At 46.8% G+C, this 20,775-nt stretch overlaps 1 protein-coding gene across 1 annotated transcript in view; it reads right to left on the reverse strand.

Annotated features, from left to right (window-relative positions):
* The window catches only part of LOC143424403 (discoidin domain-containing receptor 2), a 124,418-nt gene that overhangs the window by 17,645 nt on the left and 85,998 nt on the right, over positions 1 to 20,775 (reverse strand). The window contains exons 5-8 of the mRNA XM_076896435.1: positions 18,443 to 18,590; positions 17,416 to 17,723; positions 10,346 to 10,553; positions 1,376 to 1,715 (exon numbers count right to left, since the gene is read on the reverse strand). Of these exons, the coding sequence (XP_076752550.1) occupies positions 1,376 to 1,715; positions 10,346 to 10,553; positions 17,416 to 17,723; positions 18,443 to 18,590 (1,004 nt within the window). The remainder of the gene's footprint in view (positions 1 to 1,375; positions 1,716 to 10,345; positions 10,554 to 17,415; positions 17,724 to 18,442; positions 18,591 to 20,775) is intronic.

Consider the following 20,775-nt stretch of genomic DNA (forward strand, 5'->3'; position numbering starts at 1 on the left):
CTGGTATTCTTTGATGGTAGAAAGACAGTGCGAGGTGAAAACAGAGTCGAATAGATCGACGATGAAAAGAGAAAAATTCTACTTTTGGCAGTTTCGTTTAATTTGTTCAAGTACAATAGTAGTAGTCAAGGAAGAAGTATTAGGTCAGACGTAAATTCCGATGGCATTTCTTTGATTCTGCATTTAGGATAACGAAGCTAAAGAGGTGGTAGATTTACTGACGATCACTTCGATACGACCATGACCTAGGCATTTTCGAGGAAAAGGGTGCGGTAGTTAGAGATTGTGCGAAAACTATTAGCCGTGGAGGACGGTCCGTTAAAGAGAACGCCGCGGAAGAGGCTTGGCCTTAAAGCGCCTTTTGTAGCCACATGGAGGTGCATCGTTTTTCGAGTGGATACTTTTTACACAACGTAGTTTCGTCGTTCAACTTAAGTGCACGTCAGATATTCGTCAAAGGGTGGTAAAATGTTCGTACGTGTACTTGAAGCGCTTCGCTACACGTTCTCTTTTAGGATGGCCCCTACACATACTCCCTTCTTCCTTTCTTTCTGTCTAACGGAATGGCAATATCAGGTTGCACAAAGCGGTAGCAGGGTTGAAAGATCAATGTTGAAACGTGCAGGTCACGCCCGAGTTACGACGGGCTCGAGGATCTCGTCTGGAGACATTCGTGCCATACAAACTCGATATATTGCCGGAGGATGTCCGTTATTGGACGTTATTGGACATCCACTAACGAGCACGACGGATGGAAAGTTTATTGGAAGGTGGCTTCCGCCGTCATAGAGTACTGTGAATGGTGGTAAAGTTGAAGAGGGATGTTGCGCGGTCCAGCGTTATATTACGACATTTTCATAATCAAACTGCTCGTCCCTACGATATTTCCCGATACAGAGTTAGAAACACTTCCTCGTGTTAACGAGTATATTTTTTAAGAATACAGTTTTCTCTTGTGATAAAGACAATATAGATTTTAGTGAACGGCTGCTTTGCAACCATTTCACGGCGACGGTTAGCAAACATCGTTCCGTCGATACCTAAGCAGGGTACTAAAATCGATAAACTCGGTTGTTTGCACAAGGTAGACGCGAAATTGACGCGAAACCGTAGGCCTATCCGGCGAGCTAATATTATTAGTAATAATATTGACTATAGCAACAAAAAGCCGCAAATCCTTTGTGTCCACGTCGTTTCCTTTCATCGTAACTAAAGTTAACGTCACGAATAGTGTGGATTATCTTGTATCTTCTTGTATAATATCTAGGGAGTTACGACATAAGTATTCGCATGATTGAATTGCTTTTACGTCTCCTTGATTATTGGTTCGGCAATTTCAGACATCCGCGAAATTATTATTTTATTGGTCAAGTACCTTTCATCGTCCTCCAAGGTGTACGCCATCAACGCTGCTCCTTTCTCGACGGTGGCGCAGGTAGATCCGAGATGCGATGGCGCTTTCCCAGTCATGGGACTGGCGAAACACTTGCGTTGCCTGTGCCTCGAGACGATCAGAAATATCGCCACGGCCAGCAAAAGGATCACGGCGGTTAGCACGCCGATCACGACCGCCATGTACGTCGGGTCGTCGTGCTTCGCCGTCGAGACCGGAAGTTCACCCTCCGCTGCGCCGTTTTTCTCCACGAAGACATCGCTCTGAATTGGTGATTCCGTTGTCGGTGCTTCCTCTGGCGTGAAGTTACCGTGAGCCACGTCTGTGTGAGAACAATCAGCGACACAGATTTATTCTACAATTCGACGGATATTGAAAGAATAAACGGCTTAAACGCAAAACTAGGAGGAAAACCACTTCCATTTCAATAAATTTATTTATTTTTTTTATTCGTTTCACAAGAGGCCAAGGTATAGGCGTTTGTTTCTTTTATGGGACCATAATACGCGTAGCACCCTGTGCCCGTTGCAAACCCCAACTGACCGCGAACATTTGGGGCAGAAAGGCATTAACGCACAAACCAACGAATAAACGTGGAATCATTAAACGGAAAGGAGGTACTCGAGCGTATGTAGAGCGCATAATCAACCTATTTGCGTTCCAATGGAAAAAGTGCACAGCATTTCGCGTGGTTTTCCATTTGCTTGATTGAAACACCGCTGAGCGAGCCGGTTGTCTAATTACCACCCTCGTTCTCCGGTGTATCGCTCGTACGTAACATCGTCTAAAGCGGGGGATATTTCATAATTTCTTCGGCTATCCTCGAACCAGCAAAACAGCGAGCCGAGTTTCAGAGCAGCGAGACCAGCGGAATAAAAATGTTCTCATAGCTTGTTTCGCTGCGGAAAGCGCGACAGAAGCGCGTTTCCCACTGTCACAAGCAATTAAACGAGGCATACGAGCCTTAAACGAATTTTCCTTGCGAAAGATGCGACACACGTGTTTCTCGCTCGCGCACACCCCTTTATCTCAGTGGTACGTCCCACGAATAATTCAGACACCGTGCGAAGACAGACACGTCGTTGCGCGAAATTATTTTCGCTCACTCAATTGACAAACAGATCGTTAAACAAAGAAGAAAAGTGTCCGCTTGCCCATCTTCTCCTCGCGTTTAGACCATACAGAGTATGAGAGTTATTGTGCAAGGACAAATGAAACCGAAGTAATAAATAACTTTAAATTGCGTTTAAGACACTCCGTTTGTGAGAAAATCAATTTTGAAAATCCATCGATAACAATTTTATGGTTAACGCTGTACTATAGTTTCTGCGAATCTTTTATTCTAAGAACAGCCTGTACATCCAATGAAAAAAGACCCTCGCAACAGGACGCGTCAACGATAAAACCCGGAAACGTTTCTCCCTCCCAGCTCATTGCACCAGAATTTTTTCCCGCGAGCGGTCCGTGAATTCTATCTCAGCGGTTTGTTTCGTTAAATAAAATCTTTCCAGACATCCGAGCGACGTAGCTCGAGCACGGGGCTACGTGGACGGGGCAGTAAAAAACAGTTCGCGGAAAAAGGAAGATCGACGCGGAAAAGTGGATAGCGGGGTTCACCAGGTTTCACCGATGAAGCCTTCTTCTATCTAGATTCAGCCAGCTTTCCTCGTGCCCACGAGGCGGACCCGTATTCCGTGGATTCCTGGCAGGATTATTCCCGGACGAAACAAAGCTGTCCTCGCGTTTGATATCGGCTTTTACATGGCCTGGCAAGCGTCCTGCCCTGATCTCGCCTCCGACAAACCGACTACCGTTCCCCGTACATCCCGTATGAAATCTGATATTAAACATTCTTTGCGCGGCTCAAGGGGGTTAACTGTGAAAAGGGGTTTTGTCTCGCGAAGGCCATTCCGTCAGGTTCTACTCTCTGCTGCGGTGGGCGTACACTCCTAAGTCTCTTCCTTCCTCTCTCTTTCTCTCTCTCTCTCTATCTCCCTTATTTCGTTCAGCAGCGGGGCACGGTGGCAATCTAACGGAAATGAGTATGCATGCGATGCAAAGCAGCTGGGTTGCAGGTGTTGTTGACGACGGCGAAGGTGGTTGAAGAACGAGATTTTTATTCCATTGTTCGGTGCTTCGGTACGGCGAACGGTCCCCGTGAATCGGTAAATATGATTCTATCATGGAAGTGGTTTCCACGGAGAGGCTGTATTGACCGACGTTGATTAAGATCCGGAGACTGCGTTTCGTTGCGTGAATCCTAGGTACAAGGCTGGTGTGGTAATTCGATGAAAATGAATTTCGCAGACAATGGCGATGGTTTTGACGAGGGTCGAGATGATCAAGGAGCAATTTTCGTGTACCAACGGTTGCCGCTCTTAGGAGTGCGATGCATTGTTCAGGAATTGATTGGTACTCGAATAATTGTAGCCATAATCCCTCTGTAGAATTGATCGTTCGCGGCCGAGGGCCGAAGTGATTGAAAAACGAATTTCTGCTTTCCACTTGCCCCGTCCACTTCCGGAAGAAGTGATTGCTGTGCACCAGGAAATGCGATTCTATCGCGAAGGTTCCCTCTTGATACTTTGGGCGCGACTCAAATTAAAATGCCCCGCGGATAACAGCCTGTTAAACAACGCGTTAAACAGTGTTCCCATTTTTGCGCAACAATTAAATTCTTGTCACGGTTCTGCGCGTGCAAAGGACTTCAAGTGTCATAATCGGGATTGAGTTTCCAATTAAATTCTTCATCCCGCGTGCTCGTTACAATCGTCGCGCGTGCTCGTACGTTGAATTGCGTCTGCTTTACGCTTGCGATTGATCGTCCGATTTTTTTCCTTATTCAGAATAATGGCAGATAATTTCATCGTTCTCGACAATTGCACGCGACTCGAAAGTTACATTTCCATCTATCTACGTTTAGTTCAGTTTTTCTTCGTTCAAACGTTTATTCGGTAAAATTTCCTAAAACAATTTCGCATCTCCGTCGACCAATTCGTGGTGGATATATATTAGACGTGGCAAAAACGAAGGAAATTGCGGCTGGAAATAGAATCAGAGGCGGCTCGTACATATATTACTGCGGCTCGACTAAATATTTTCCGAAGTGGCTGCTTCAGCCTTCCTCGATACCGAATTCCCGTTTAATTATAGCCACCCTTCAGCCCCGCGATTATTTCGCCATCAAAACAATAACAGAGTCCCTCTCTCGTGGCTGCATACGCTCTCTACGTACTACGGAGGAGAGTACAGTAGTAGCCAGATTTACGATCGGATCAGGATGCTGCGCGATTGCGACAAGGGGTGGGCCATAACTTACGTAGGTGGATCTTCCGCGTATAAATCATCGTGCACTGGGATGGATGCAGTGGGATGCCTTTCTTCGAGCGGGAATGAAAATAAAATCAACGAAACCGTAGGACGAAGAGGAGGAACTTTCTCGGTCGGTCGAAAGTTTCGCTCTTTGGACTCGCGGTTTCCTTCGCGCCACCCGTTTCTACCCCCCTGATTTTTTTCTCCTTCCTCGCCACTTTTCTTCCTCGTCGCGTCCTTTTTGCGTCTCTTCTTCTCGCGATCCGCGCAACAGGCTCGTTCTAGCCGCCAACAAGAACAACGAGACACGCAAAAAGACTGTTACACAGGCGAAGTGCGCGCATGCAGCTGACGCTTCACGTCAAATGCAACTAATGCGCTCCTTGATCTCGCGATGCGTTCTCCTCGCGAGCAGAAGGCACAGGAGGAAGGAGGAGGGCAAAGTGGTGAAAAAGAAGTGACTGGACAATTTTAAAAGCTCTTTGATTTACCGCTCGCGAACGGAAATGGAGACGCGAACTTCGTTTCTTGCCGCGCGTTCGACCTCATTTCCAACCACGGAACGGGCACGGTTAATCGAACGTCGCCCATTGTGAATCGGCCACCGTGGAATTGTCTGACGAAAGGATGCTTCCGGTGCTTCGAGTACGTCAGACGTCGCCGCCAATCGTTGCCTTAATACGCGCACCCTCGTTTTACTTTTATTTATTGGCTGATATCGCGTTTATTGTCGGAACGATCCTCGTCCACTCTTGTTCCGACCTCGTCGATCGAGCTTGGTATTTAAACCTCCACGAATTTATTCGGGAATCAAATATTTAAATTGCGAATTAATAATCGCGGTACCCATTACGTCCGATATTATCTCGTTATCGATCTTTTTCTACGAGAGTCATTCGATTAATCGATCGCAGAAGATCTTCGTTTGAGAGCTCGTCATCAAAATTAAATGATAACGTATGATTCAGTAGTGGAAAAATTTGAATTTCCACGGAGAAAGCTAACGAAACAATATGAGACGAGAGAAATTTAACGCGAGGCGTCTAACAAAGTTCTTGGTTGCTCGAAGGGGATAAGGTCTCGATTAATTTCGCCCCCTATTTGTAATGTTTCTCCATGGATCCGCGCGACTTAATCTCGAGCCGGGCGTGCCACGTCGGTGTCCCGGTAATGGGATTATTAACGAGATAAGTTTAGGAGGAATTTTTCGCGGGCCAGCCTCTCGTCCCTCTCTGTCAATTAATAATCGAGTATCCGGCGCGAGGAGTCTCGGCGTAGACGCGCCCGGGGCGGTTTCTAGCGGCCGATAACGCGGAAACGAGCGAGCGCAACGCCGGCTGACGGCGAGGTAAATGCTCGCGATATATCAGCGCTGGGACACGATACTTTGAATATTTAAGGCAACAGGATGGGATGAGCGATCCGCGGCGGTGAATCATTTTTACGACAGCCGCGGTAACCGGAGAGGCGGAGAAGAAAGGGGCGGTAGGTGGAGGGCACAGGCTTCCACCTGGCAAGGTGATCCACAGCCCAGCTTCTCGTATTTCCCTGTCCAATTACGTCTCTCGTTCTGCTGGAGAACAAGAAGGAGCAACGGCGGAATCCCTGCAGGACCTCCGCGAGAAATGGAACGGGGAAGAGCTGAAAGAATCGGAGCGGATGCATCCATTATACCGTTCCCTTGCTTTTTTCTCTATCCCCTTCCGTCATCCGGGACGTACTTATCGGTGGATCGAGCGATTGTCTTCAAAGAAATTGCGAGGAAATAAACGACCAGGGACTGTCGATAAACTTTTTAACGAATCCCTTTTGTCATCGACGAGGCGTCGCGCGGGCGGAGGTCTTCCAAGGACCGGCGAAACTCGATTGCCACGTTCCTGGCATTTCGTTGTTCTTCTTTAAGCACTTTAGAGCTTTCCTCGGTGCAACGGGGCTGCTTTGCCACGCTCGTCGTTATTTCATGGCATTAATATTTTCGTTAAATGTCATTACAAGAGGGTACAATAATGACGCGATCCTCTTAGAGATCGGATTAATTCAAGTCTATTTTCTCCGCGAGAGTGAACTGCAATTACTCTTATTTGGTAATTTTTCTGTTCTCCTCTAAAGTTATAATCCAGAATTAGACCCAAATGCTCGCGAATTCTTGATACAGGAATACAGTTGTCGATCTTCCCAGAAGTTCCCTGCACGCTCCCATGATCAATTTCCAGCGACAAGTGCCGCTATATACGTAGAACGATTTCCCATTTCGCGGACAGGAATTATTCGTAGACATCAGTCACTCAGTGGCCACATTTGTAGGGCGCGTCGTTAGATCGGATCATTTTTCTTCGGCTGCTATTTCCTGCTTTCCATCCCCTTCGACCCCGACACTCCTTTTCTTCCGAAATAAACGAGCGTTGCCCTGGATCAACGTGAACGAATTTCACGCAGAGCACGCGAATGAGATCCGTATGAAATTATCTGTCTGGGGATTAGACAGGGGGCCAGGGGGAGTCGATTTCGAGAAAGGGTGCCGAGAAAGGGGTTGTTTCTAAAGGGGTCGGCAAACTTGTCTAAATAAAGTATTCGGGCTGACGCGTCATTAGCAACGGCTTCCTGCGAAAGCTTCTGTTTCGAGGCTCACAAAAGCTTCGCCCTTTCGAATTTGTTTCGTCGGGGGTTCCGATTCGTTCACCTGCGTGAAAACACTTTCGTCGAGGTTCCTTTGAAAGAACACGTGAAAAGGATGGTACGCGATTAAGAAGGGTCTTCTCACGGCGTTCTCCTCTTGGATCATTTATTTTCCCCGGGAAATCCTGATAATGGCTAATCCTTTATTAGTTCCTACAATAGCCCAGTAATCTCTCTTGCTGCTCCAGTTTTTCTTTCGCAGTTGTAAAGGTATTTTTTCCCGAACGATGATCTCTGCATAAATGTTTAAGCAGGCCTCTCCATTTTCGAGATATTATTATTACGTACTTCAAATACAACCCATCGATACAAAGATGCCGTGTTCCGCTTCAGTCTGTGCACCAGCTTTTTCCAGCCGCTATTTGCTCGACGGGAAAATTGTCTGTCGTACAGTTTCATGTACATCCTTTGAGATGGAAAAACAGCGGACAGCGGAACGCAGACTGGAAAAGTTTCATGCCCACTTTATGAACCTGTTGTTAGGTGGGCAAATTTCGCTGACAAAGAGCTCTTTGTGCCGCGAATACCTTATATAATACTAAAGTCGTATTTCCGTGCTGGTAGCTGGTGGTTCCCGCTTCGCGACGCGTCATCTGCATCTTCGATTCACCGTCGTCTCCGGCTGTTTTTAATTACGCCGAAGAAGAACGGACAGGGACGGAAAAATCTGGATTACACCGCGGTGTGCACGTATGCATTATCGCGCGCGGCTCCACGAAGGCCAGCATCCAGGGCTGCCTTTATTCCCGGCTGATTCCCTTTTCATTCATTGATTCTTCCGCTCGAAGGGCGTCTTTGAAGCCTATTTAGAAGCGCTCTCGGGTTAAATGATAAAGCTCGGAAGTCGAGTTTCGTGACACGGTTTATGCGAGGAGAGCAGACTCTCCTGTTCAATTGTTCGGTGACTCGAGCACCGTTGCGTTTAATCCCTCCGCTACGGTTAACAAAGAATTTTTCTTCAGAGAAACCGTGGCCGCTCGCTGGAAACGAGGAGAGTTCTGGCGCGTTTCATTCTTGTTGCTCGGTGCTTTTTTTTTTTCCCCACCGAACACGCCGAAGCTTGTTTTAATCCTTTCCCTCTCCTCCTTCTACCTGCTTCTCTTTTCCGCTCTCGTTCCCGTCCGCCCGGTTTGTACATCATCTTCGAATTAATTGGATTTTCTTTCCCGTGACTGCGCCGAACCAAGGCCGCTCGTCCATTTAATCGCTCGGAAAAATGAACTAATTCGAGTCGCGAAAGAAACGAGACGCGGAGTCGATTCAACGGGCACGAACAATGGTACGAGCTCTCGAACCTTATCTGAAGATGTTTCTATAGGCAGAGACTTGTTGAAGGAAAACGTTATTTAAGGAAACATCGTTCTTAATGCGCCAGCCGGTTTCAGGAAAGCGGTGTCAGGTACAGTGGAAAAGTATCTACTATTTCTACGAATCGTACTTCTTCGTAACGCTATGTAGCGATGTAACTTCTTTGCTCGATCAAATTCGATAAATTAATAGAAGTTGCTAGTTTGACTCTCTAATTGTGGAATACATCGTCATCGTCTGCATGATATATCGTAACTTTTGCAACGAGAAAAATAGCTAACATTTTCGCGAGACCCGATGTCAGTGGCGCGACACAAGCATACAGGCGAGTTTGTATTCTGTTTCCTTTTTTAGAATCCTCGAACGACGTGTTCCTATTACCTATAAATCCTCTTTATTCGGGAACCAGTGCCCGTACGGACGGAATCTTCCGTAAATCCGACACAAGGAAACGATTTCCATCGAATGCCGCGTTAAATCGGACGGAACCTGTATTCGGTCAAGAGTATCGAGGACACTCCGCGCAACGTGCTCCGCGATTTTATATCGTCTCGTTGATAAAGCGTTTCCTCGTCTCTAACGTTCGCATCGTTATTCCCCTCTGCAGTCGTATCTCCGTTCAGAATACCGGACAAGTTGATTTCTATTGGAACAGCGAGCTGTCTCGCCCGTATATCTCGTCCAAGTCTGGTTTCCATTCGCGTGGAAGAAAAATATGTACTGTTAGGAAAAAAAGAAACAAAAAAAAAAAAAGAAAAAAGGAGAAAGAATGGACAATATAATAAAACAAGCAACGACGGACAGTGGCAGCAGTAACGGCAGCGGAGCAAGGCTCGATTTGCGATTTACTCTTCCGGACGATGGATCCGCCAGTTATTTTTTTCCCCCGTCCATGCATGTACGACTTAATCGAAATCGCCTGACTGACAGATATATAATAAGCCATTGTCAATTACCGTAGTATCAATTCATACACATGGTTTGGGTTTATTCTCGATGACTGACAGTCGCTAGCTGCTCTGTCAGATTGGTGTGTACAGGCTGAAAAATCGACAGGGATCGGGGACGGGATTGAGAAGAGAGTGGCATAGAGTCGCGGAGCCAAATGCAGTCTAGACTGCTGTCCAATCGAAACGAAACGACTGGAATAATAATAAAAAAAAGTGTACACTATCGCTCAAAAGTATCGCTTTCCTGACACTTACCTCTTTTAAAGGCGACATAACTTTTTTGCCTTCGAAATGTTTGAAAATGTTGAAATTTATAAATTGATTCGAGTGTCACTATTAATTCAGCGCCATTCGTGTACTAGAAGTCCGTATATTCCTCTTCCTCTGTATCGTTCGCGAGGCAAGTCCGCCTGCGCGCCGCAAAACGAATTCTCGTCAGAAGCAGAAATTTCCGTAGCACACGAGCCGTGACAAGACCTCTTTCTCTCCGCCTATTGTTTTTCGCCCGCGATACGTAGAACGTTCGTTTTATCGCTCAGCACTTCGGCACGGGGTACGAAACGGTTCGATGAAGATTGAGCGATATATCATATCACGGGAGCTCGCGTGCTACGGTCTTTCGAGAGAGAACCGCGAGTCCAATATTTTCACGTCGACTGGCACGGGATTGTTTGACTAGGAACGACGAGTTTCTCTGTTCGCTTACCAGAGTCGAAGGTCACCTCGCTGATCATGATCCATCTGTCCGAGAAGTGGAGCCTCAGCTTCACGTACTTGCCGACACGGTGGTGAAGCTTGATGGTGATGTTCCGCGACGACTCGAATATCCTGTCCTCCATGTAGGTGTACGTGATCGGTTCGCCTGTGTAATACTTGCCGCCGATGCTGAACAGTATGTCGACTTGGGAAAATATCTGAAAGATGAATTTTGACAAAAATATGGTATCAATTTCAATTGGGATGATTTCTAGCGGGAAAAATTCCTGCAGAGACGCGAACGAAGAAATGGGTTGAAGTTGTTTAATCGGATAAACGGGATAGGATGAGGGGAGAGAGGATGCTTGTCTTTTTATATTTGAAGAATGGAAGTTCAGAAACAAAGAATCTGCATGGTGGAAGAAAACGGGACGAAGCAAAGATCCATTTCTATCAGAACGGCGGCAAGTTCGGAAGATTGATTGCGGTGGCCTTAAAACACATCGAAAACCTGAATAAGCTGGCAGTATAGACAAAATAAAACAGACACAGACGAAGCGGGACGTTGATGGATAGAGCCGCTCGCGAAAACCCGCTCTCGCCGAAGAAGATTTAGGGACAAAGTAAAATACGACCCCGGCGCGTAAAAACCGAGCGATGGAAAACCGAAAGTCGTATGACTTTTGAGGACGATATAAAAGTTTAATGCATCCTTGAAGTTCGATAGGGTATATGATCTGATCGTAAATCAGGAATATTATCCGAGGTCACAAAAGGCTTCACTTAGGAAACGGTGTATCGGGGCTTCGTCCATATAATCTTAAAGGTTGTCTCGTAGTTTCAACACTTTACGATCTATCTCGTACATTTTTCTACCCTTTCATCCTTATTTTTTTTTCTCCCCCTCGTTTTGTATAAAATCCCACGTAAAAACATCGCGTGAAAGATGAAAATTGAAGCTATCGAATAGAATAAAAACAGGAGCCTCCATCAAATTTCACTTTGATAAAAATGTCAAGCAAAAAGTAACGATCGAAAGGGGACAAATTGAATTTCGACGGAATAGGCTGTCGAGAGATGAAATGAATAATAGTGCGAATCGGTACGGGTCGAGAGAGCTGCCCGATAATTGGAAATTTTCAGTTCATTTTCAGTTAAAAAGTTGTCAAAAAAAAAAAAAAAAAAAAAAAAAATGGTGACAGTATCAAGTCAGCAATTACAAACGCTTAAAGGTTGGTACGTGCTTAACCGGTTCATACTACTGCGCTATGCTATAATAAAATCTCGTTCACGGTTGAAGTGACTTCGATTCAAGTAACATCAATTAAACTTGACCAAACTTGTTACATAGGTAAATGCTTGCGCGATACATTTTTAAAATAAAAAAATCTCATTGACTCGCTTCTTTTACCGATCCGAATACGTGTAGCTTAGAAATTTCCATTCCAACCCCGAGTCTCCGAGTCAAAGGAGAGAGGCGTGGCAACTCTAGTTTACCAGTGTAACTCGATTTCAAGTTAATTTTAAGTTCACGAGTGAACGACGTTTAAGGGAAGTTCAGATGCATCGCGAACCGACAATCAAACTCGCGGAAAGACATCTTTGAAATTTCAATTTCACCGAATATTCTTGCAGTACTAATACACGCCGTTTCACAGCGGGTATGGAATTATCTGTGGAAGGAAAACTTCCTCTCGGCCAGGGTTGCGGCGGCGGTGTACGAGCCGAAAGTCGATAACGCGATTGTCACAACCGCGGGGCAACATCTGGAACGGATCCGTCGTTGAATCGGCTCCCGAAGATTTCGTTATCGTAATTCTCGTCATGTAAATCCAATTACGAAAGATTCGTTTCAGGCCCGATAGGAGTCGGAAACGATATCCTGACGACAGGAGAGAGAGGGAGAGAGAGAGAGAGGGAGAGAGAGAGAGAGAGAGAGAGAGGAAGGGGTGGCATAGGCAGAGTCGGAGACAGAGGGACAGAGTGATGCGTTTATCCCGCTGCTATCGATATCGATGTTCCGTATCCGTCGCTTTGCCGTGGTTCTCTGCTAGTGGATCGTCATAAAACTCGTTTGGTTCACCCTCGTCTCTCAGCGGGCGAATGTCCGTCGACGTTGGGCGTGTATTCAATCGAAACTCGACGAGACAAGTGTAGAAAAGGCCGTTGTGTGTGCGCGCACACGCGCGACCACGCCAGGAGTCAGATGCAGAGACGGAAGCCGAACGGCTTATCCGATATAATATACCGGATGAAGCGCAATAACTGATCTGGAAGTAAATCCCTTTTTTACAGTACGGTTCAACGGAGAGAAATGGGGAACGTTGGGCTAGCGGGCCGGCCCTTTTTTTCTCTCCGTTCGCGGGAAATGGTTCCGCTGAAACGTATCAGCAGTCCTCGCGCAAACAGAGACTTACGCTCTCAAAGAACAACATTATTTCATTCCATTGGCGGCCTAGCACAACGCGGACCTGTGTGTAAACGTTTTAAAACGACCCCGACCCCTCCGTCCACCCCTTTGCTCGCCTCGCCAACCTTTCATTGGTTCACGGTTTTTTCGCCCCGTCTACTCCATTTTTTTTTTTTTTTATCGTATCGATTTATTGGTACTTTCACGATTCCTCGATACACGGACGCGTACACAATTTACGGCTGTAATTTGATAGACGGAACAGAGCGGTGACCTAATTAGTCGCGTGGACGTCTCGCCGTTTTAATGAGAAGTTGATGGCTGGCGTTAAAAAAATCATGGGAGACGGGATTTGCCCAAAGTCTGGTCCAGACGCGAGGTTCGTTTCGGCCATTAGCCGCTCGTCGAGTCTTATGCATTATGCGGGATAGACGGTGCACGCTTTCAGTTCGTGGCCGTCAAAGGAAACGGGTCCACGGTCGAAATTGAAATGGAGTCCGTCGGAAAGAGCATTCGTAAATAAAATTGACACGGAAGCAACCGGACGGTCGAAGGGCCGATGCATCGAGTTTGAGGCTGGTTGAAATCGTGGAAATTTATGCACTTTGACGAAGTAGTCTTAGCAGACAAGTTTTTCTGCCTTCGTCGTTCCTTTCCCCTGGAAGAGAAAACGATCGAGTGTCCAAATCGAATGCCACTGAATTCTTCACGCTTAACAAAGGGTAGGGCGCAACAAGCGTTGAGAATTCTACTTGATTCTATTCGACACGACCATACCAGCGATACGTTCGATTATCGCGGTATCAACTGGAATAATTTACTCTTGAAAGTAGAAGCAAATTCTTCAAGAGTAAGAAAAAAGAATTTAATGTCCTTTCAGTCTATTTTGTGTCCTCGGATATAAAAGGGGGACAAATTACGAGGAGATTCCGTCAGTATTTACGTTAATTAGTTCACCCGAGTAATTATAAAGTTTGCGTTCCTTTCGCAGTTAATTTCGTATCGTCCCCCAAGACAGGACCGTTTCCTTTTTATCCGCCTCCCATGGCTGCCCCTTTTGGCAACAACAGTGGAACGCCGGAGCGTCAAGGCTGTTTTCACGCGGGGGTAGGTAGCAACGGCGGTGTTTCGTATCGCAGTCTATTATCGCCCCGTAGCCGGCGATGTTTCGTTCGCTGCTTCCGTCGAAGGGGAAAATGTTATTTGGATATCAAAGATGCGCCACGGGCAAAGTCCCGACAGAGCCATTGTACGAGGGGTTCCGGTTCATGAGGCTTGCGAACCTCCACCACCGTTGGGGTCACTCTGTATATAAAATCTGGCGACGTGGAAGGGAATCCGAAGGACGATCGGATATTCGCCGCTTCTGTCTCGGAGCCGGACCACTGAGGAGGGCTCCCGACATGGTGGTTTCAGAGGGTCGTCGCGTCAAAGAGCGTCCGCGCGTTTATAGTTTGTCGCGTCTGCGTTTGTGAGCACGTTTCCGTCCTCCGCTGCTTAATATTCCCTTTCCCATCCTCTCTGACCCGGGACCTCGCATATTTGCCGTTCACTGTTCGCGGTGACAACTGGAAAATTTCATAACCGTAATACTTATCCGTTGACCGGTCGCTTTCGTAGTTTCGAAACGCGTCGCGTATCACCCTCGTGGTTTCGTCGCTCGTGCGTCGCGTCCGACGGTGGTAAAAAATGCTGGCCGTGGTTATCCGAAGGAAGACCATTCCGCGACCACCGTCGAATCGAAACGCAAACGCGCTTTTCACTCGTCTGCGCGTATATTTGCGTTTCCGCGGTGAGTACCTTTTTCCTAGGGATCGGAATTTTTTTTACTCCCGTTCGCTCGGTTTGTTGATCTTTCGCATTAATTGTCTCGAAAATCGCCGGCTGTGCGCGAGCGTGGCCAGCGTGCCGAAATGCCCTGATGATTTTTCGTTCGCCCTACCCTCGATGTTTCGCTTCTGCTGCTCGTGACGGATAAAATACCGTCAGCTTCGTCGGGGTTTGCGCGCGTGAAATTACTGGTATCGGAAATATAGTATCTTCTTCTGTTATTCCTTTCGGAGGTCGAACGTTTCAATTAAACGATGTTATTTATTTGTACGAAATCGTTCGATATGAATGTATGCACGAGAACGGCGGCGTATGAAACTTTTAAAGTTCATCAACGAGACATCCGATCGTGTTCAATTCGCTACGCGAATGCTATTATCGTGAAATAATCACGATGGCAATTATTGAAAATGATTTTTTAATGAACGAGGAGTACGCTCATCCATCCGTTAATATTACACGGTTTCGATGTACGATTTAGCCTTATCGATCGAATGCCGAACGATGGTGGCCAGTCACCCCGCGTCACCCTACCGTCGGTAGCAACGCGCGAAATGACCCGGCTCGCTTTTATGCGAATCAAAATTCGGGCACTCCCCATTTATGGTGCTGTTCAATAATCGTCCATGCATATTTCACCGCACGCGCTGGCAAATCTTTAAATGCGCTATACCGTCGAGCAAAACACTCGCACGAGTTTAAAGCGGATTTGCCACGAGCACCCTGGAACGCATGGTCTCCGTGCGCTCCATGAGCTGTGTTATTGCCGTTTCAAGTATTTGCGTTCACCGTGAGAGCACTGTTCCCGTTTACGAGTACGCAAACATTTTCGTTTACCGTTGGCAGGAAAAATTAGGGTATTAACTCCGTTCAATTTAATTCGCCGAATGTTCCGCGTGGACGCGCGAGCTCCAAATTCAATACAGATTATCCCCCAAAATCTTGGTACTAAGGTAAACGAACGTATTACATGGTACGCTCTGCACTTTTGCATGAATTACGCGTTTATGTGATAAAACGTGAAAATGCGATCAAAAGTCAGACATCACTGTAACTTAATCGTTCCTACACTTGTCGAGAGTATCGCATAGATCTAATGTTTGATCCCTTTGTGTCGTCGATTGGGCATTTTTTCCGCGGACGGAAATAATTCCATCATCGGGGCGATTTCGCATGCGAGCGGCGCGCGTCCGTTTCTCTTCTAAACGTATCGATGCAGGGGTGACAAAGAGTGGATCGAGGGGAGAGACAGCGGAAAAGATAGGGGTGGATAGAGAGCGAGTGGCGGATGTATTTGCATTACATTATCGAAGTTAACGCGAACGACGCGGAAGGGTCGCGAAATCGCTGCGAAACGGAAATTATACAAGGGATCGAATTATTGGCCCCGTGTTGGTGCGAAGAATGCTGCGAATAACGCGAGCCTGCGAGCTCATTTCCGGTTGGATGCCACTCGCGGTAACAAACGACGCCCGAGAACTTTTTCGCGCGCTCCCCGACGAGTGGCGATGGCACTCTTCTTTTTTTTCTGGCTCGTACATACGCGTGAAAATTAGATTTGTGGGTTTACATTAATTTCACAAGAGGACGACAGAAGAAATGGAGTCGAGGCTCGAATGAACGCGCTGCAATATCGTCCGGTAAGCGTTTTAATGCCTCGCGTATTTTTCCAATTAACGAAGTGCTCCAAACATTTTCCGCCTCTTGCTTTTCTTTTTTTTTTTTAAATCCATGATATTTTCTAGCAACGGTGAGTTATTAACGGTTACATCGTTATTCTGCCCTTTTAAACGGTATCCCTTTGTAAAATCGCACCATCTCAGAATTCGCGCAATTAGAATTAATATACGGATTAAAGTGAATCACGTCGATTGAAGTGAAAAGTTCGCGCGCGGCAGAATAATTATAACCAGCACCGTGTTATGTGCTTTAACTTGTTCCAACTAGCAGAATGTTACGGTTTCTATTTACAGCAGCAGGCTAGTTACATTAAATTTAATCGCCGTAAAGGAAACCGAAAAGGGGGCCACTCGGTATCAATCCTGAAAGCGGAAAGTAATGAGCCCGAGCGTAATGTGTTCCGCTTAAAAGCATATGCTAATGAAAGCTAGATCTTCGATGATGAAAGTAAGTCGCTGGGCTCTTTAATAACAGAGATCACGTGTCGCGATTATTCCTGCTTTTAAGCAATATCGCGCGATCTGGCCAATAAGCCACGCTCCGTGATATCGAACCACCTCGGAATTACCGTTTCAGATTGTATTTATATTCAGTCGGCGTCTGACTGATAAAGCGTCGAGTGGAATATTCAATCAGCCGTGCGGTGGATACGAAGAAGGAAGCGTCTACGGCGACGAGCCCGTCTAGAAGGAGAGGTGACGGTAAAAGGATCTCGAACAACTGCGGATGGTAAGCCTGTTGATCGACGCTGCTTGCGCATTCCTTACAGGGGCTGAGGAATAACGTCGTCGGAGCGAGGGGTAAACGATTCTACGCTTTCTGTGTACTCGCGGCAATGTTAGGGAGATAGAAGGGGGCCGTGGATACGTAATTAGACGTGAAACCTGTCTCCTCCTAATTTCCTCTTTATCTTTATTTCGCCCGCTATACGATTTATAGGGGTACGCGAAATTTTACTTCCACTCGTTTTAGAATTCAACCATCGTACGGGTGGGTATTTTTGAACGCTTTTACGACTTTCGAGACGTCCCTCAGTTCGGACATTCGTTTCACGTTAGACATTAAACGTTCGATCTTTATGGAACACTCCCGAGTTTCGGATCGCCGTCTTAAAATAACTCGAGAGTAATTAAAGGTCTAACGATCGGTTGGACACCTACCTGGACATCCTTGGTGAACTGATTGTTGCAGTAGATGTGGATCGCTGAGAACTCTCTGACCTTGTCGAACTCGAACTTGATCTCGACCGGCTGGCCGCGTGTATCGTTCCTCCAGCCGACCCAGCCTTGCGTGCGATCGTTATCATAGTATCCCAGTTTGAAGTTATCAGGGCCTGTCTTGCCGTCTGTCAGCTGGCCCAGTCCACGTCGTAGCTCACCGTCCCAGTGTCCGTCGTAGGTGGCGTCGAAGAATTCCCATTCATTACCCCTTTTATCACCTTGGGGCATCGAGTAGGATACCACGCCATCTGCGGCGGGGAGGTCAAGGTGTAAAGTCATCGGCGTACAGCCTGTCCTTTAATGACTCGTGTAAAAGCTTCGACTTTTGTCGAGCGGACATTGTTATGATCGCACGGGAACACGGTATGGGGTATGTTCGGACTTTCGATAAAGAAAAGGGGGACGGGAAGATTAATGGTATGCGACGTTTCAAGGAGTAGACCATTGGACGTTAACAACGTTTCAACGTTACGTGGTTGTAATTAATGAAGTTTAACGAAGAAGAAGGTAAAAAGCGTAGTTCGTGTATACATTTTTAATTAAATGTAAACCGAGAGAAAATTTATGTTCGTGCTATAATTCGGTTTGCTCCCAAATATTTAATTCAAATATTTCAAATTGATGCCCTTTCATCAACGTTAACCGACGCGGAAAAATATTAGTCAAACGATACCCGATTCTTTTCGCCTATCGGGGATGCTTTGAATTTACCATTAATTAAACGTCCACGCATCGCGAACGCGCAAGACACAATAGCAGTGTACGTTACTTGGTGTGTACATTTCCGTTTGGTTAAACGTTTAATTCGATGTTGATTCATCAAAGGAAGAAAGGGATAATAGTACAAGCAAGATTCTGAAAAGCAAATTTGCTCGCACGGCAATGGCATAAGGGTTAATGGACAGTCCGGTGAGTATTCTAAGCGGCTGGCAAGTTCAACGAAAATTGGTGAGTGCAAACAGCTTACCGCTCCAGTAACATCCGTAGAGCTCGACCCGCATGCAAACCGTCCGCGTGTGATGGCTGTAGGGTAGAAAACGGATCTTGCTCGCCCACAGAGGTGGCTCCAGCTCGTGCTTGCACTCCAAATACGTGTTCGTGTTACCCGGTATTACCTGGAATCGTAGAAACCTTGGTTAAAGACCAGAACAATTTCGGTCTTTGGTCTAACCTTTGAGTTCCGTTGTTTCAGCCCTCAGGAAAATGTGCCTTTCTTTTCCCCTTCCCTACTGTTCGAACGGATACCTTCACTTTTGGATCATTAGGAACGTCACGCGAACGCGTTCAAACTTACAATCAATTCAACGACTAGTGACGATTCAGACACTATTCGTTCATCGTTCAACGATACAATGTTCAATTTTTCTATACAAAGTGTTAAATACCTAAGCTAAGAAAGTATCTTGAAATTTTTGCAGATTTTTAAAAAAACTGAAACGGTGGTGAGAGGGCTCAACACAATTTACAACTCGAAACTTCATACTTGTAAGCTAATCCCTTCATCCCCTAAGTCCGCCAATTCCTGCTTCTTACACGGTCAGACGTTTAATCTTCCACGACGACCAAAAGTGCACCTATATACATGCGTCTGGCGACGCGAAATATTTCCAACGAACGGAATCGTGGAGGAACGTTCGCGTTGATCCCCCGCGCTTCCCGTGAAACTTTTCAACGTATACGTCTGACGGGATGGGGACAGGAAAAGGTATAATCGGCGTGCGTCAACGTGTCTGCGGCAAGGTCGACCCTCCCAGACGCGTCACAGTATTCTGTCAAAGCATCCCCTTCTACGGTGATGACGTTTATATCGTCAGGGAAGATGCGTTTCTGCACTTCGGCACATACTGGAATACCATCGTCTAACGGTGGATATCCCGTCACAGAACGGACATCGCGTTCCACCGCATCAGACCGGGGCTAAGGACTAATTTCATCCCACATTCCACCACGTTAGGTATGATGAGGGAGAGAGGTAGCTGGTTCGAGATCGGTCGTGGGTGGGGGATTGGATCACAGAGACGCAGACAGCTCGAGAATGGGCGAGAGACGTAGCAAGAGAGGTAGGAACAGTCGTGAGGGGGTTGAGCTAAACGTCCATCGCCCGCATTCCCTGATCCTCGTCAGGGAGACGACCATATTGCAGGTATATCTCTCCCTCCCCTCCCAGTTACTCTTCTCTTTGTCCTTCCACATGTTCCCACCTCTCTATCTCGAAACGTGTACAGAGCGATGCGATATTGATTTCACGTTGTGGATTTATGAATAAAATAAGCGGTTTATCTGACGTTGGCACTGGCTGGTGGACGGTGTGCAGAAAACCGAAGGTGGAGAAGGGGTGCATCGTCCCAAGAGATCACGCGAAGTGGCATCGCCCATGGCGAGTAGATAGCCCCCACGGCCACTGGGGTGCTGTGTACTAGAGGTACGCGTACAACACCTTGCCATGGATACACGTGTAGGTACACATAGGCGAGGCGCGGATAAATCTACGTGGATATATGTACGAGCCGAGTCGAGTCTGTACTCTGTAGTATCTTGTGTGTGGGCCACCGTGCAACATAGTCGCGTGACAGAGCATTTTGCGGCAGGCACGACACATTCTGCGCACGTTTCCAACCCCCCAACGGGGTATACACGTTCCGTACCACCGGCCGGCCTCTATCTCTTTTTGGTACGGCTAAGCATCGACTCCGACTACTATTACCGCTTCTATTCCCACCGCGGCGTTCCATTCCTTTGTACCAGCCATACTCGTGCACACCACAGTGAAACGGCGTTTCTTTCGATTTGTTTGCTCGGTTATTGAAATACCTCCTTCTCCGTGTTTTTCTCGATTGTTTGCTCCGGCTCATATTGGATTACTTGCTCTACTGTCACTGGATCGAGCGTGTTTCCAACTGTTACCGCCGATACTGTTATTTTTTTTAAACACGCACGCGACTGCGTCCCGGAAGAATTTGCTATATCGAACGTCTAATCGTTCAGCAGAGAACGTACATATTAATCGTCATGAAATATTGCAAAGTACTCGACATATAGCAGAGTTTTATTGTCCATGGACACGAAACACGTTGAATGAAACATGTATCGTGCCCGCCGCGCCGTGGATATTGGATTCCCTTCATAAATATATAATTAAGGCTTTTCAATGTTGGAAGGTAACTCTTAGCCTTTTCCCACCCTCGCGTTGGTCCTGTCCGGCTCGCAGGTCATCGTTTCCTCCGAGAAACTGCCACTTGGAAAGCACTCCCCAAGGTGAACCCTTACCTCTTGGCCGGCGCGTATACCTTACAGAGGCTA

Source organism: Xylocopa sonorina, chromosome 1 (genome assembly GCF_050948175.1).
Source record: "Xylocopa sonorina isolate GNS202 chromosome 1, iyXylSono1_principal, whole genome shotgun sequence".
Classification (NCBI taxonomy): domain Eukaryota; kingdom Metazoa; phylum Arthropoda; class Insecta; order Hymenoptera; family Apidae; genus Xylocopa; species Xylocopa sonorina.